The following is a 16,223-nucleotide window of genomic DNA, read 5'->3' on the forward strand; positions in this document are numbered from 1 at the left end:
GTCTCAGTTTAAAACCATTCCCCCTTGTCCTATCACCATCCACCCTCGTAAACAGTCGTACCCCCTCCTGATCTGATTCATAATATGTGTTGGATTTTTTTTGATGGGAGGAGAAGAGGGAAGGTCTCATGCAAAATGGTCAACGTAGGTTTTTCCGAAGCCTGATGGGAATGACCTAAAGAAAGAAGGCTCTTTGAAAAAGCATCACTGTCCCAGAGCAACAAAGAGCCTGTTGGCTTTCACGGCATCTTGGTGTCTGCTGTAATGAGTCCAGCATCTCTTGGACTGATTCCACCAGAAAAAAACCCTGATTATGTACCAGCACAATCGAGGTCTAATTTTGTTCCTGCTGTTGAGTGAAAGGAATGTGCCTGCTGACACCATTTTTTTCTCCACAGGCAAAATGATTTGCAAAAGTTCAACTTAGCAGCAGTGGACAAAATGACTGAATAATAATAATTAAAAAAATCTGCTAGAAGAGAACACAGAGAAAGCAGTAATCATTCTCTGATAGATTGCCTTAAAAGATTTTGCTTCGTGAGATTGTTAAATTCAAAAACACTCAAAAGCTAAGATGGAGTTATTTACTCAGCAAAGGAGACAATCACGTAATCAAACACTTGATACATTAATTGTGGAGACGGTCTCTCTTTCATCATATTACAAAAGAGCTTCTTCAAACCAGACCTGGCCAGCTCTTCCCCCTCCTGTTACCTACGATCAGGTCTCCACATGGTGAGTGGGAGGAACCAGCTGCCTGCCTGCAAGCTGAAGAACCACCACCTGCCTCCTTGAGCACACGGCCTGCTTAGGCAGCACCTGCCCTGCTGCACAGCTGGGAAGGGAGCTTCCATTTTGTGTGTCCTCATAGGAACTGTGCAAGCAACACCCTACAAACCGGAGCGGTGAGGGCAGCGCTGCAGCTGCACTGTGCAGTGGGAAGGAGCACTGCTTTGACCCCAAAGCTCTTCACCTTCACCCAAAGAAGCTCTGCATATGAGACAGCTGTGGGATAGCTGAGCATCCCAGACCTGCAGTAGATTCTGGGCTATTTGCTGCTATTCTTCCCTTTGGGATTCCTAAGAAGAAAAGATACATCTCAGGAGGTTCTCTGAGCGACTACAGCTTTAAGATCAAATAAGAAAAAAATCACGTGATCTCATCTGCAATTACAATTTTCACATTGTCAGTTTCTGCATGTTCATTATCACTCCAGGTCACCAGACATGCATTGCCTTTGACCTTGTGAAATGTCAAAAAGCTCCCAGTATTTTACTTTGCTGATCAAACCATCCATTATTTCCATACATTTTTCTTCCCTTGCCACGTTCAGATAAGTTACGTACAAAGCCCTAATTGCTCACGTGCTATGCTGAAATGGCTCTCTATCTAAACCTGCATGGAGAAACAAGAGACCAGAGCCTGGTCTGGTGGTTGGCAACCCTGCAAATAGCAGGGGGGTTGAAACTAGATGATCACTGTGGTCCTTTTCAATCCAGGCCATTCCATGATTCTATGAAAAGCTCCACAAGAGAGACAAACAGTGCCTGGACATTTGTCACTGCAGGTGAGGGAATCCTGAGGCTCAGACAGGCACTGTGCTGCCCAGAGAGGCTGTGATGCCCCGTTCATCCCTGGAGGTGTTGAAGGCCAGGTTGGATGGGGCCCTGGGCAGCCTGGGCTGCTGTGAAATGTGGAGGTTGGTGGCCCTGCATGGCACAGGGGGGTTGGAGCTTCGTGGTCCCTTCCAACCCCAGCTATTCTGTGATTCTGTGAGAGCAGCCCTGGTGAAAGCCTGCAGCCCAGGGACTGAGCTCCTCCAGCACAGGGTGCCAGGATGGAGACGGACACTTCAGAGAGCAAGCTAATGTGATAAAGGCAAATGGCAGCAACGTGTATTTTGAAGTTTTGAAGTTGTTCAGGCCAATTATTAATTCCCACACTTGAAAACAAAATTCAAAATGCACAGAAATATATAAGTAGTGAAGTCCAATTGTAGCTCTCCTTTTGCATGATCTCTCTCCATCAAAACCAAACCCCACCTATGGAGAACGGTGACAAGCCAGTGACCTACAAAGGAGGTACTTATGAAAGTAATAAACCAAACAGTCTGGGGATGTATTGGATTACATGAAAGTTGCTCTGAATATTAATCAGCTTCTCCTACTATATTGAACACTTATTACATAAGGAAAAAAAAAAAAGAATGTTAATAGCATCTATCTGAAACGTAAGATTCAGATTTCCTTTATCATTTTGACATGCATAAACACAGGACTCAATAGATAACTAAAAATAAAGACATTTTCCCCATTCAGCTGCTCTTCTCCCTACAAGTTTTCCAGACAAACCCTTTTATAATACATTACCATAGTTAAAAATCTTTAGGCTGATTTCAAAATCCAGTGGGTTTCACCTGCAGTTGAAAAGCTGAAAAGCACCACGACTCAGAGCCATAGGCCTCCTGAGACAGCGGCAGTCTTTAGCTTCTTGTCATTCCTTTCCTAACTCTCTATTTCTCTCCATGAGATTTCAGTTTGTTGTTTCTAGTTCAGTGTAGGATGGAGAACACTTCATTATTATATATATATATATTTTTTCTCTATTAAGATACATTTACATATACATATTTCACCAGGCACGTATTTAGACAGTCACAGATATGGCAAATTTTGAGCTGCCAAATCGATCCTAAAGCACAAAAGATTATTATGTTTCCCATCTTCACCTGCAAATGACATCTACAGTCACAGCAAGGAGAACCCCATTCTGAGCTGTCTCCTGCTGATGTAAAACCAGAACAACTGATTTATGCCCCACTGATTCACTCCAGCTTTGGAATGATGCACCTGAGATCATAATTCAGCCTCATATTTCTTGCTAATTAGCTCTGTTCCAGTTCAGATTTAATCCCTGAAGGACATTCCCTTTCAGCACGATTTCACTTGTTGTTTACAATCTATTACTGAGTAGGACTGACATACACAGACCAGAACCCACATTGAAAGGAAATTTCAGAGCACCACAGCGTGGCTGAGTGCCCTGCCAGCCAGGTTACCATGAAATATGTCTGATGTTTTAAGAGCCTTTAAAAGTACTTGGAGACCAATGCATTTGGAAAACAGTTTATGTTACAAACAATATTTTATACAGCGCCAAAGTAGAACTGCAATATATGAAACACGAGCCCAAGGTGCAGCAGTGTCCACTGTGACAAATGATTGTGTCCTTCCTGCTATCATCACTTGATAAGGTACACGATGTAAACATTTGATTATATTGTACTCGATGGCATTTTTATTTCCAGAGCCTTTTCTTCCAGCAGCAGAAATGGTGCATTTAAATTACGACTGCACAGCACCCAGTGGGTGTTTGTTTATTTTATTTACCAACATTTGCACACCAGACGGGTGTCAGTGCTGTGGGCAGCACTTCCTGCTCAAGTTCCTCGGCTCTCTTATTCTGGGAGCAGCTTCCTTCAAGAGCATGTGTTGAGAGCAGCCCTCCCATGCAGCCCTTGATGCTCCAAGGGCTTTTCCACCTGAAGCAGCTCCTGGCACTGCTGTGCACTCCCAGTCCCACAGCACCAAACCATACCTGGGAGATGCCTTAGTTAGGTGCTGGCACTGCTGCTTGGCAGGATTCATTCAGCATGGGTAGCCCAGTCCATCATACACTCGCATCATTTAAACCTGCCTAAACGTGGCAGGAAGATGCAGAAGAGCAACAGGAAATTGGCACAAGCACTTTACATTACAGCCTCACTCACAGAATCGTTCAGGTTGGAAAAGATCTCTAAGGTCCCCAAGCCCAACCCCAGCCCACCCCACCATGTCTGCTGCCCACGTCCCTCAGTGCCACATCTCCATGGCTCTTGGACACCTCCAGGGACTGGCACTCCACCACCTCACGGGCAGCTGGGCCACTACATCACCGCTCTTTTGGAAATGTTTCCTAATATTCAACATGAACAACTTATGGCCATTACCTCTAATTCTATCACTAGTTCCTAACCAATCTCTCAGAGAAACACCAGCAGGACTCTCCAAATCTATCAAACACTGAAGATCAAAATCAGTAAACCTTACAGCTTGAGGTCAGTGCCGGCATAGCCAAGAGAAAGCAGCATAGGATGGCAAAAACACCAATAACCAATAGCGTAACATATCGTAATAACCAAAGGAGACAAGATTTACTGATCAAATCAGACGCTTTCTTTATTGCAGCATCCTCAACATCTCATCTCTAATACCTCTAGGGTAGAAAAACCTTATCTCTATTTCATAGGCAGAGGAGTTGGGACAAAGGACAACCATCCCAGACTCTTTCTTTGGGACAGACTGCTGCCTCCTGCAGGTGTTTCACCCCCCAAAGCCACGCAGGACACACTGGTACCTTGCAGCTGGATCGTTCAGATTCTCAATTACATTCCTCTCACGAGCCTATTCCATTAGTCCTCAAAATGAGTACCTTCTTGTCTGTATTTTACCATTTAACAACCACTTTGTGACAAAGAGCGCATGGCTACTGAAGCGTGCTGCGAAGCACCCTGAGCACAGCCTACATCAACACCTTGTCCAACAGACCGGGGCCCAGGGTGCTGAGTCTTCCTTCACTTCTTGTTTCTCATGAGGCTTTTACTTTTCTCTAATACAAGTATTAAAACTCGAGGGGAAATGGGACACAGCTGATGTTTTAAGCATGACTTGAAGCCAAACTGTGGAAAAGCAGAGAAAGCAGCTATTCTTTCTAGACATCACAGTCTGGGAAGCCAATGCTACCGAGTGTGGGGATGAAGGGAAGGTAGGGAAAGAGAGAGGAGCAAAAAAGAGTAAAAAAAGTAAAACTCTGCCCTCTGAAAGTGGAAGGACAAAGTGAGAGTCGGTCAAATTAAGAAAACGTCTTTACCTTTGTGTTAATTCTTAGCAACAATCCTGAAATTTGAATTGAGGAATGCTGAAAGATTTGCCCTCTGGAACAGCACAGAGTAGCACAGCACTGCGGTGAGACAGAAGGTCCTCCCACAGCAGAAACTCTTCTTGAGAACGGGGCTGCATGCAGCTGCAGTGTTCCACAGACATATCACATACCCATGCACCATACACAAACCAAAAGCAATGAGCTAATACATAAACAAGTGCTTCAATAAATATCTTTCCCTTTTGTAACCCATAGGAGGGTATAAAATAAATACTACAAAATTAGTGAAAAGAACTGATTTTTATGACAATTGAATAAATGCTACCCTGGATGCGGAAACAACACTGAAGTCAATGTGGACACACACTTTCCTCCCACAAGAAAAATAATCAAAGCATTACAGAGCATCTGCTTTGTCCATTCAGCTCCAAATTGTCACTCACTGGGATCTGAATAAAGTACGTGGGAATCTAAATCACGACAGATTAAGGAAAATTCTTCTGCTCTATTCCTGTTCATTACAACCGTTTTCAAGTTGTCTTTCTCATCTCCATCAGAATACATGAATTGCTGCATCGAATGTGGTGCTAAAAATACATAAGAAAGAGCTTTCTCCTCCATAAAATACAGTAAAATAACAGCAATGCAAGCACTGCACACACCAGGTAATGGATACTGTTGGAAGCCAGCAGGAGTCCTCCCATGGGTCCACCAAGGACTGGCTCAGTGCAACATTCCCCACAGCCCACAGTCACCCATCTTTTCCTCTCATGTGAAATGCATGACTGCCTCCCTGCTGCAGCAAATCACAGCACCTGCTTACAGGCACTGGAGCAGAGACCAGGATAAATAACTGGGTTAACAGAAGACTGTCCATGAATTTCCATGACTTGAAATGGTCTTTATGGTTTGATTTTTGGGTGATCCTGTGTGGAGCAAGGAGTTGGACTCCTACATCCTTATAGGTCCCTTCCAACCTGAGATAGTCTGTGATTCCACAACATCAAGTCTTCCAAAGCAAAACATGGCACACGTGTTATACAGAGCCATGTCAAGAGTGCTTCTGAATACTTGTTCTTCAATTTTCCCCACTGAATTGAGCTTCTGAGGATTCCAAGTAAAGATAAAAGGAAAAAAAAAAAGCAAAGCTGGAAATTTTTTTAGCTGAGGACACATGAAACAGGGCTTCTCAGGACTCATAGTGCTCCTAGGGACTGAGAGAAGAAAGTCTTGGTGTCTCATGGGAGAGGCAAAGGGTGGCATTGGGGCAGTATGCTAGAGCAGCTTTACCTCCAGAGCTGCACTCCGCACAGATAAATTGAAAAGAGGACACACTGACAAAAAGAGGATATAAACTGAATGGCAATGATGGAAGCTATCCAAGCTATTTGAAACTCGTGCACATTATTATCTTTCTCAGCCATCGCTGTTGCTTTTTAAGGAACTTCAGTCTCAGTTCTATCAGCAGCCCTGCTGCTGTCCTCCTGAGCTCTCCCAGCCCATCCTTTCAGGAACAGTGGGCTGGTGAGAATCACAGCAAAGTTTTACAGGTCTGATTTTCTTTAAAGTACAGCTGTAGTGAATGATCTGTTCTTGTGTTTTTAATGTTTGCAATGAATGGCACAGAAATGTCCCAGCAAAGCTGTGATAGCTTGAATATAGCACACCCAGCTCCAGGCACACACCTGATAAACTCCAGCCACTGAGAAGCCCCACTGGTTCTGTGCTGCTGCTCCCTGCATTCCCCCAGCAGTGACTGCTATTCTAACACACCATCCATGCCATGGAGATGCAGGGCATGGCACTGCCATCTCTGTCACCCTCGAACCACCTGTGCCCTGGGGACACATCCATTCACAGTACAGTCTTCATATCCTATCCTCTGCTCCTTCATATGTCTTATTCATTCCACCTTTTCATTCTGTTTACTTTCTGTTAATCAGCTTTTTTATGCGGCTAGAATCAAACAGATATAATGACTGCTTGTTTCAGGAGATCAGAAAGAGAAACTGCATGTCATCAGCAGCAGCCCTGGTGATAATAACTGCAAAAGCAATCATGAGAAAAACCATTTCAGTAATAATGATAAGAGTAAAAATTATTGTGCCACCAAGAGCTCCCTGGTGCTGCCACAGCTCTGGATTAAGGCATAGTGGCTGGAGGCTGGCCCAGCCTGTGAATACAGGAGCCAGTCCTCCCTTCTACAGGGCATTTGCTATAGTAGTGCCACGGTTAGGGCACAACCCTTCCTGCAGTGCTTTTATTCTCAGAAAGGAAAGACAGAGCTCGTCGTGGGGTATTTCAGATCCACCCCATTCCCTGACACCTCAAGGCAGGGAGACACATCAGTGCAGCTGAGGTGATGAACAAAACTTAATGAACCCACCACGGCTCTGGGGAAGTCCACCAACTGCTGCAGGCTCTGCTCTCTGCAGGCAGGGGCAGAAGCACACAGCAACAAAAAGCTATGCTACCGCACCAGGAAGCAGCACTGATGGAAGCACAGCAGATACACAACATGTCATCAAGGGCAGGAATGATTTGCTACAACACAAACCTTGAAAAAATCAGATTAGTTGACTCTTAGTAATCACTACGAACATTGCCTGTCTCATCACTGAAGGTCTCAAATGAGGTCAGCTGGGCTGTTAAAAAGGGAATGTGCCCTTACACTTGGGTATCTGAAACTGGAACAGGTGCAGGCTGCACAAGTCACTTTATAAGCAGGTGAACACAAACACAACAATTCAACAAATGGAAGTAAATATCTTTATCAGACATGCAGCCATAAAGAACACCTCCTTGTTCCCCACAAGCATCGTCAAACCAGACTTTCCATTTTCCAGTAATAAACACTAAGTGTTGCCAAATTTACTGATCTCCCCTTGTGTCTTCCCTCCCATTCCTGATGCTGACTGTGAGAAGTAGATTGTGTTTTTGTAGTACAACAGTTCTAATGCTAAGGAATTGAATTTTGCTAAACTTTCTTTTAAAATGGCTGCAGGGGAGGGGTTGTTCATAAAGAATCATTGGGGCATAGCTTAGTACAAGGTAGAGTAAGTTTGCCAAGTAGCTTGGATGTCAGAGTACCTAGACCAGGGCAAGGCAATAAGGAGGGAGAGTCCAGCATGCATTGTCCTCCTGTCCCCCATGAAAAACATGGAAGGCCTAGTATGCACTGTTCACTTGTTCTCCATTGAAAAATGAAAGAACAACAGATGGGGGATAAACTGATATAGAAAAATGTTTTAGCAAACATACTGGGAAGACTGTGAGCTTGATATACTTAACCAAGGAGCGACAGGAGAGATCACCCATATTGGACAGAGGGTATTCAATGGAGGGGAACTCAGTGATAAGCTGTGCCACTTCTCCCTGCCATAAGGGGGTATTATGCCCATTACTGCAATAATAAATATATTTGCTGCTTTGCAAAGATCTTTGCCTGACGAGAAATTATTGATTCTCACATGATAGTTCACTTGCAGTGTCAGAAGAGGCCATACAGACCTGCACGCAGATCAGCTGAGAAGGAGCAGCTCTTGCTCTCATTTTTTCTTTCTTGTTTTACATTCTCAACAAATGAGATCAGTATCAGATCTGTATTTATAGAAATACACCCTCCTACCTCATGTGCTTGTTTCTGTGTCAAGAAATTTAGAGCTAAGCATTGGGAAAATGATCATGGCCCTGCACATCTTTTTAAAGCACAGATGGGACTTCCATACCATTTTTATTTCTATATTTACGTTGAAACTATGAATTCAAGGAGCTGCAGAGCCAAACAACACAGAATCTAAAATGTAACAACTGTTAAGACTCTCACTGCTGCTTATTTAAGGGAGAAATCAACTTCTTTTTCTCAGCAAAACCGCAAGAAAAGAAACTAAGGATCTACTCACACTGTACGATGAGCTGCACCAAAGCTTCTCTGGGCTTCACATTGAACCCGTTGTACTGGCTGGTCTGGCACCTGTAGGTGCCTGTCATCTCCCGGGACACGTTCACTATCCTCAGGATGCCATCGTAGCTCTCCATCTGCATCGTGCCATCTGGCATCGCCACCTCCTTGTCGGCGCGGGACCACAGGATGATGGGCTTGGGCTTCCCCGTCACCTGGCACTGCAGCTCGATCGTGTCTCCTTCCCGTGTGACCAGGGGGGACTTTTCTTGAGGAACAGTCAGATTGGGTGGGACTTCAAAGGAGAAGAAGAGTTTGACAATTAGCATCACAGAAACATTAAGTAGCCTTCTTGCTCATATGGTTCTAATTATATATCAAGAAATAAAGAGCAATGCATATTGATTGCATGTATCAGGAGTCTGTGAGACACTACTTTATTTACAGGGCAAAAGGCTCAGCTGCTTGAGTTAAAAATAAGATTTAACAGCCCCAGACAAGGAACTTGCTCATCACCCTGCAGACACCCAATGTGCCAAATGCCATACTGGTGTCTATCAGCACACTGGGACCAACTCTTGCAGCCAGCCCTTTATCACCATGAATCACAGCTTTCCTCTGTATGGGTATTTGCAACTAAAACCTTTTTTTATTTTCTTTCCCAACAGACTAGCTGCTGATTTTATCCATCTCAAAGGCCATGCAGAGGAAGGATCAGGCCAATCAGAAAGCGACTCAGAACTGGAAGTAAAACACAGTTGGTGCGTACATAGCCCAGGAGGCTCATTGAAGCTGCACTTCTTCAGATATCTCTGCCTTAGCAAATATGGAAGGAATAGGTGAAGAACTGCAGCCAACAGAATGAAGGTAACTCTGTAGGCCGGAACAATTGGCACGGCTGTGCTTATCCCTCCTGCTCTCTGTAGCCTTGCAAGTGCAAGACCACCTAATTGCAGAATCACACAACCAAAGGGGATGGAAGGAAACTCAAGAGATGACTGAGTCCAATCCCCAATTGCTACCAACTGCATTACAATCACAGACCAACCCGAGCAGGGAGACGCCCTTAAGGATCATTGAATCTGACTCCTAGCAATGCTTATCTCAGCAGAGACACTGCAGGGTCTTTGATCAGAAAATTGTGTGTCACCACTTGCAAAGCTAGCAGAGTTCATGTGCCATGCAGCCACTGAGCACCCATGGCCATCCTCCTGGTGGAGGCAGCCCCTCTGCTGCAGTGGCTGCATTTGATAATTACAAACTGCTGCAAGCCCTACAGACCTGTTGAAAGCAGTTTTGCTACCTCCAATTAGCGTCACCATCTCCTCATAACTTTATCAGATTTCTATCCAATTTCCTACTTCTTTCTTAGCACGAGGCAAATAAAAGAATTGTCTCTGAGGTCACTCCAGATCACACACCTCGCCTTTGGCTCTGAATGTGTTAGGATGGGGCTGAAGATATGAAAAGCTTGATTTAAAAACCCAGTTTCCCTTTGTGCCTTATTAAATGTTGGCTGCACTTGCAGGCCTTCCGCTCAGAAATGAAGAGTTACAGAGCACCTTGTTCAACACCAGTCACTTACAGACCTGCCCTGCACAACAACATCTGAATGCCAGCGCTGACAAAATACAGCTCGAATAATTTCATTTCTGCCCCTACAGACTGCTGCTGTTTGGATGCTGAGAGGGGCCTTCACACACAGAGTTCTGCTTGCCGGGAGCACCGCACACGGCAGCCGTTCCCTGCTACCACACCGTGAGGAGCCGGACCCCGTGCAGCTGAAGAGGTGTCTGCACAGAGCTTCTAACAGAGACTCCTGTTACAGCTGGGCAGGGACCGCCCGGCCTCTCCGAGAGCCGCGTCCCTTTTGTTCCGGGAGCTTTGGCCTCTGCACAAAAGCCAAGAAATGCCTTGCTCAACTCAGAGCTGTGTTTGAGTGTGACCTGTGCAAGGAGGGACTGCAGCGTCAGCTGCACAGTGCCGTGGTGAGACGGCTTCAGAATACTGCCATGACGGGAGAGTCCACCGTCCCCTGGGGCAGTGAGATCTGTGCTCGGTCACCCTCAATTTCAGAGGATGCTCTGTGATGTTCAACCAGCCTCATGTGTCCTTTTAGGGAGGCCGAATGCCATCTTATTTTACCAGAACCTCTATCAGCTGGGGAAGGCATATGAGTTGAGAGGAAACCTTCCATGCTTTGTTCGCTCCATTTTAGTTCTTTGGGAAGAACAGGAAGGCAACAAACTGCAGCTGTACTGCACTGTGATTTTGGTGTAGGGTTTTATCCCAGCAGGCAGCTCCAAATGCACTGCTCTCTACTCACTGTTCCCTCTGTGGAACTGGGAGAGAATCAGAACAAAGGTGAAACTTGTGAGTCAAGAAAAGCCAGTTTAGTAGGACAGAAAATGGAGGAATAATGAGTGAAGAATCATCCAAAGTGTCCAGGGCAGGGGTAGAGCTGCCTGGAACGTGATTGCAGCTCTGCTTTGTGACTGTGGCTGACAGTGCCTGTGGATGAGCTCTGTGGCTGCCCTCTTCCCCCCAGGGCTGTATCTCCAAGTCATTGTTTGGCATGTTGATGTGCTTCTTGAATCTTCAGTCATGAAGGGGTTTGGTGTATTTTTCGTCACCAGATCCATCTGTATATTATTAAACTTGCAGCTACTTAATTACCTCTTGTATCTTAATTCTGCTGTCAAATTTGGCTTGAATTATCAGCAGTCCAAACGCTGCAACGGTGCACGGTTCTGGCCTGTCAACTGACATGCACAGGAAGCATGATGACACGGGATTTGTTTCCACAAGCATTATAGGTAAGGAAAAGCCTTCATAGAAACTTAAATCAATGCCATACCCACAGACAGAAGGAAGGGAGAATTAAAAAACAAAACCAAAAATGAACAAACACACAAAAAAACAGGCTTGAGGAGAAAATAATCATTTGACATTTTGTTCCCTATCAACAACATAGGACTGAAGAGCAGGGGGGAGGCAGCTGAGCCAGCAGGGGTTGCCCAAGCAAGGCATGGGAGCAAAGATGCAGGAGGAAGGTCGTGTGAGCAAGGGCCTGCATGCAGGTAGAGGTGCTCCCGGGTGAGCATGATTGAGCAGAGTGCCCCCCGCTGTGCCAGGTGTTACCAGCTGTGCCAGGTGCCACCAGCTCTGCAGCTGCAACCAGTTGTGCCAGGAGCTGCCAGCTGTGTTGGGTGCCATCTGCTTGCCAGGTGCCACCAGCTGTGCCAGCCTTCGTCTCCCGGCAGGTGCTGCTGTGGCACAAGCAGAGTCTGGAAGGGACTCAGCCCTCTGCTAAGGCATCTGCACGTCTCTTGCAGCACCAGCTAGAATCTGCTGCAAATAAAGGTCAATTCTGTTCCTGCTTGTGAAGAATAATAAATTGGCTATACGCTATACCTGAAACAACAAGCATCACCTTATTTACGCTACAATTGGCTTGAAAAATAAGGGAATACTCTTAGTGCTTAAACCCGTTTTCCAAAGCCGAGTCTTATCACTCAAGAAACGAAAGTGTTAGTTACACTGAAGAAGCACCTAGTTTAAAAACACATATTGTTATCCTTTGGAACTGGCAGATCTGAGAGCTACTGCTGATTTATGTCCACTCCTGGCTTTTAAACAAAACTGTCTCAGACAGCCTTTGCCTCCAAAAGCCACCAACTCACCAAAGGTCAGATGGCAGAAGGTATCACTGTATTTTTCTCTACAGGAGAAGGCGTATGGAACCAAAATAGATTGCTCAAAGTCAACATGTATATGCTTTATTATGTTTATGCACTGAGTATTCTGTCTAAACATAAACTAGTCGTAGTCTAGTCTAGATCTTGGAAATCTTGATGAGTCCTAGAATAATAGAATCATATAATCACAGAATGGCTTGGGTTGGAAGGGACCTCAAGGATCATGAAGCTCCAACCCCCCTGCTACATACAGGGCCACCAATCTCCATATCTAATACTAGAGCAGGCTGCTCAGAGCCCCATCCAACCTGGCCTTGAACACCTCCAGGGATGGGAGTCGACTTACTGCACCTACTTCAAACCTTCAGAGAGCTTAATTAACTGCCCTGTGATTGCACAAAGAAGGGAGGGCAAATGCAAGAACCTGCTCACATAGAAATCATTTGACTGGGCAGAAGACAAGCAACATGAGAAGGCCTTAGAACTGTTGGCCCAAAGGCAAGCTTGAAGGAGAACAGGTCCTCACTGAGTGTTTCATTGGGGATTACAGGGGGCACAGAGAATGGATGTGGAGGTGACTGTCAGTTTTGGGCTCGGTGCCTCCAAAGGACACCCTGAAGCCATGACTGCCAGCCTAAGCAGTGACAGGGAGGTGGTGGCTATAGGAGTTGTGAGTTAGGGTGACTGGACTGACTGAAATGATCTAATGGTAATAGCTTGTAATTGCAGGATAAAGGAAAGCAAAGCATGTTTGAGCTGCATATCAAGAAATACTGGAAAAAGTATGGAGATGGCTCAGAAATAAACTGAAAAGAGATTATCACATTGTTTTGAGTAATTTGAATTTGCAGTAATTTGCATTTTAATCATCCTGGACAGCCAAGACTGAAGAATGTACACTGTACTGGCTAGGAGGCATAAGTGAGATTATTTGCCTATCCCACTTCTCTAATATTTATAAATGTGAAGGTCTGAATCTCTAATCCTCATAATCCTCAGCAAGACACAACTATTTCAGTCCCTGTTCCTGATTCGTTCCTTATGTGACTGTGGTGGGAGTTGCAAGATGGATAAGAAGGGCAGACTGAACTTTAGAATCAGAAGCCAACCTGGAGTACAAGATGCACTAGAATGAGATCATTTAGCCTGTGCAAGGCAGCAAGGGACAGTTATTCAGGTCCTCAAGACATCTCTGTAGACAGGGAATAATCTTCACCAAAGGAAGGTCATGCCTAACTAATCTTGTGGCCTTCTATGATGGAGTGACGGCATTGGTGGACGAAGGGAAGGCGACTGATGTCATTTACCTGGACCTGAGCAAGGCCTTTGACATGGTCCCCCACCACATCCTCATCTCCAAATTGGAGGGAAGTGGATTTGATGGGTGGACGACCCGATGGGTAAGAAACTGGTTGAAAGGCCGCAGACAGAGGGTGGTGGTCAATGGCTCTATGTCCAGGTGGAGGCCGGTAACAAGTGGTGTCCCCCAAGGGTCTGTCTTGGGACCGGTGCTCTTTAACATCTTTATTAATGACATCGATGAGGGAATTGAGTGCACCCTCAGCAAGTTTGCTGACGACACCAAGCTGAGTGGTGCGGTTGATACGGTGGAAGGAAGGGATGCCATTCAGAGGGACCTCGACAGGCTGGAGGGCTGGGCTCGGGTGAACCTAATGAGGTTCAACACGGCAAAGTGCAAGGTTTTGCATTTGGGCCGGAAGAACCCCAGGCACCTGTACAGACTGGGAGGAGTGGTCCTTGAGAGCAGCTCGGCAGAGAAGGACCTGGGGGTCCTGATGGACGAGAGACTGAACATGAGCCAGCAGTGCGCTCTGGCAGCTCGAAAGGCAAATGGGATCCTGGGCTCCATCAGGAGAGGGGTGGTCAGCAGGGACAGGGAGGTGATCGTCCCTCTCTACTCGGCTCTTGTGAGGCCCCATCTGGAGTACTGTGTCCAGGTGTGGAGCCCTCAGTACAAGAAAGACATAGAGATTTTGGAAAGGGTCCAGAGGAGGGCGACTAAGATGATCAGGGGGCTGGAGCACCTCCCCTATGAGGACAGGCTGAGGGAGTTGGGCTTGTTCAGCCTGGAGAAGAGAAGGCTGCGGGGTGACCTCATTGCAGCCTATCAATACCTGAAGGGAACCTACACCCACGAGGGGAGTAAACTCTTCAAAAGGGCTGACAACAGCAGGACCAGGGGAAATGGATCGAAGTTGAAGGAGGGAAGATTTAGGTTGGATGTTAGGGGGAAGTTCTATACAAGGAGAGTGGTTAGGCCCTGGAACGGGCTGCCCAGGGAGGTTGTGGATGCCCCGTCCTTGGATGTGTTTAAGGCCAGGTTGGACGGGGTCCTGGGCAACCTGATCTGAATGTGTGTGTTTGGTGGCCCTGCTAGGCAGGGGGGTTGGAACTACATGATCCTTGAGGTCCCTTCCAACCCGGGTGATTCTGTGATTCTGTGAATAAAACTGTTCAGTCTGCCTTTAAAGTGCATTTCTTTAAAAAGTGTGAAAACCAGGAAGAACTGCTGAAAGGTTCTGCAGAGGTGGGCAGGGCAAGCAGCCCAGGACAGGGAACTTCTTTCAACTTTCCCATGGGCTTTCATCACCAGGAAAGAGGATCTACCGAGTTCCTCCTCTGGAAGACAAATTGAGTGAGGAAATCGTGCCTTGATTTGAGTGAAATCACTTTCTCTGACTGTGTGCTGTCCCCACAGGCCACGTTTCCTTGAGCATCAGCCCAAAGTGAAGACATGAGCAGCAACCACTGATCTCATGGGAGCGCTTGTGCAGAAGATCTGTTCAGACAGCAAAGTAATTCCAGAATCAACACTCAGCTCACCACGTTCCTACTGCCTTAAAACGCCACCTTAGTCTGCAGTCAGACTCTGAAGAGGCACATTTTAAACCCAGGACATACAGAGCCAGCAGCAAATTAGCCAAATTAGCTCTCAGCAACCTCAAAGGAGCCATGCTGAGGAGCTCCACGTGCCATATGCAAAGCAAGTTGCCAAGCCGAACACCGCAGCCCTCCAGAGAAGAGCAAAGAGATTCAGCCCTGCATGCTGCTGAGGAGGGAGCGTGTGCTTGGGCTGCTGGACCTCAGGGGATGAGCACAGCGCAGAGGATGCAGTCCTGGTGGGGCTGAAAGCATGGAGATGCCAAGAGAGGCAGGCAGGCTGCAGGAGCACACGGGCAGCCCTGCTGCAAGCGGTGCGACGGGAAGGGACCGCGGTTCCCAGCGATAAAATTAAAAAGAAAAATCTGTGCACATTAAGTGCTCTAAAATAGAGCTATAAAGGAAAAGCTTTTTAACAAAATATGGCATTTATCTGTCCCTCCTGTTCACCTATTCCCTTCAAAGATAAACTCTGAAGATAATGGCCCACAAAAAAAAATCATCAATTTGCTGCAATTGTGAATAGTCTGTCTGTTTTCTGGTAGTACCCCTGAAGTGTCTCAGGGCTGCCCGTGAACAATCACTCTGGACAGTGCTTAAGGTTTACAAACATTTTTATTAGATCACTAATTATCTCACAGAAAGCATTTTTTCATTATGCTAAAAGGCTGTGCTGTGATTATAATAAACATTTAGAAGTACAATGAAGTTCTCTTTTATGTATCATCAAAGGAGGAGAAAGGTGACCAGAGGACACACACTTCACAAACAGATAGAGGCCACATGTTATAATACATGTCTGG

The 16,223-nt window shown here is 46.0% G+C and overlaps 1 protein-coding gene across 1 annotated transcript in view; it reads right to left on the reverse strand.

Annotated features, from left to right (window-relative positions):
* The window catches only part of MDGA2 (MAM domain containing glycosylphosphatidylinositol anchor 2), a 309,178-nt gene that overhangs the window by 92,430 nt on the left and 200,525 nt on the right, over positions 1 to 16,223 (reverse strand). The window contains exon 9 of the mRNA XM_042813625.1: positions 8,823 to 9,116. Coding sequence (XP_042669559.1) covers positions 8,823 to 9,116 — 294 coding nt within the window. The remainder of the gene's footprint in view (positions 1 to 8,822; positions 9,117 to 16,223) is intronic.

This window comes from Centrocercus urophasianus, unplaced genomic scaffold (assembly GCF_019232065.1).
Source record: "Centrocercus urophasianus isolate 14NV4802_14NV808 unplaced genomic scaffold, USGS_Curo_1.0 seq_14, whole genome shotgun sequence".
NCBI lineage: Eukaryota > Metazoa > Chordata > Aves > Galliformes > Phasianidae > Centrocercus > Centrocercus urophasianus.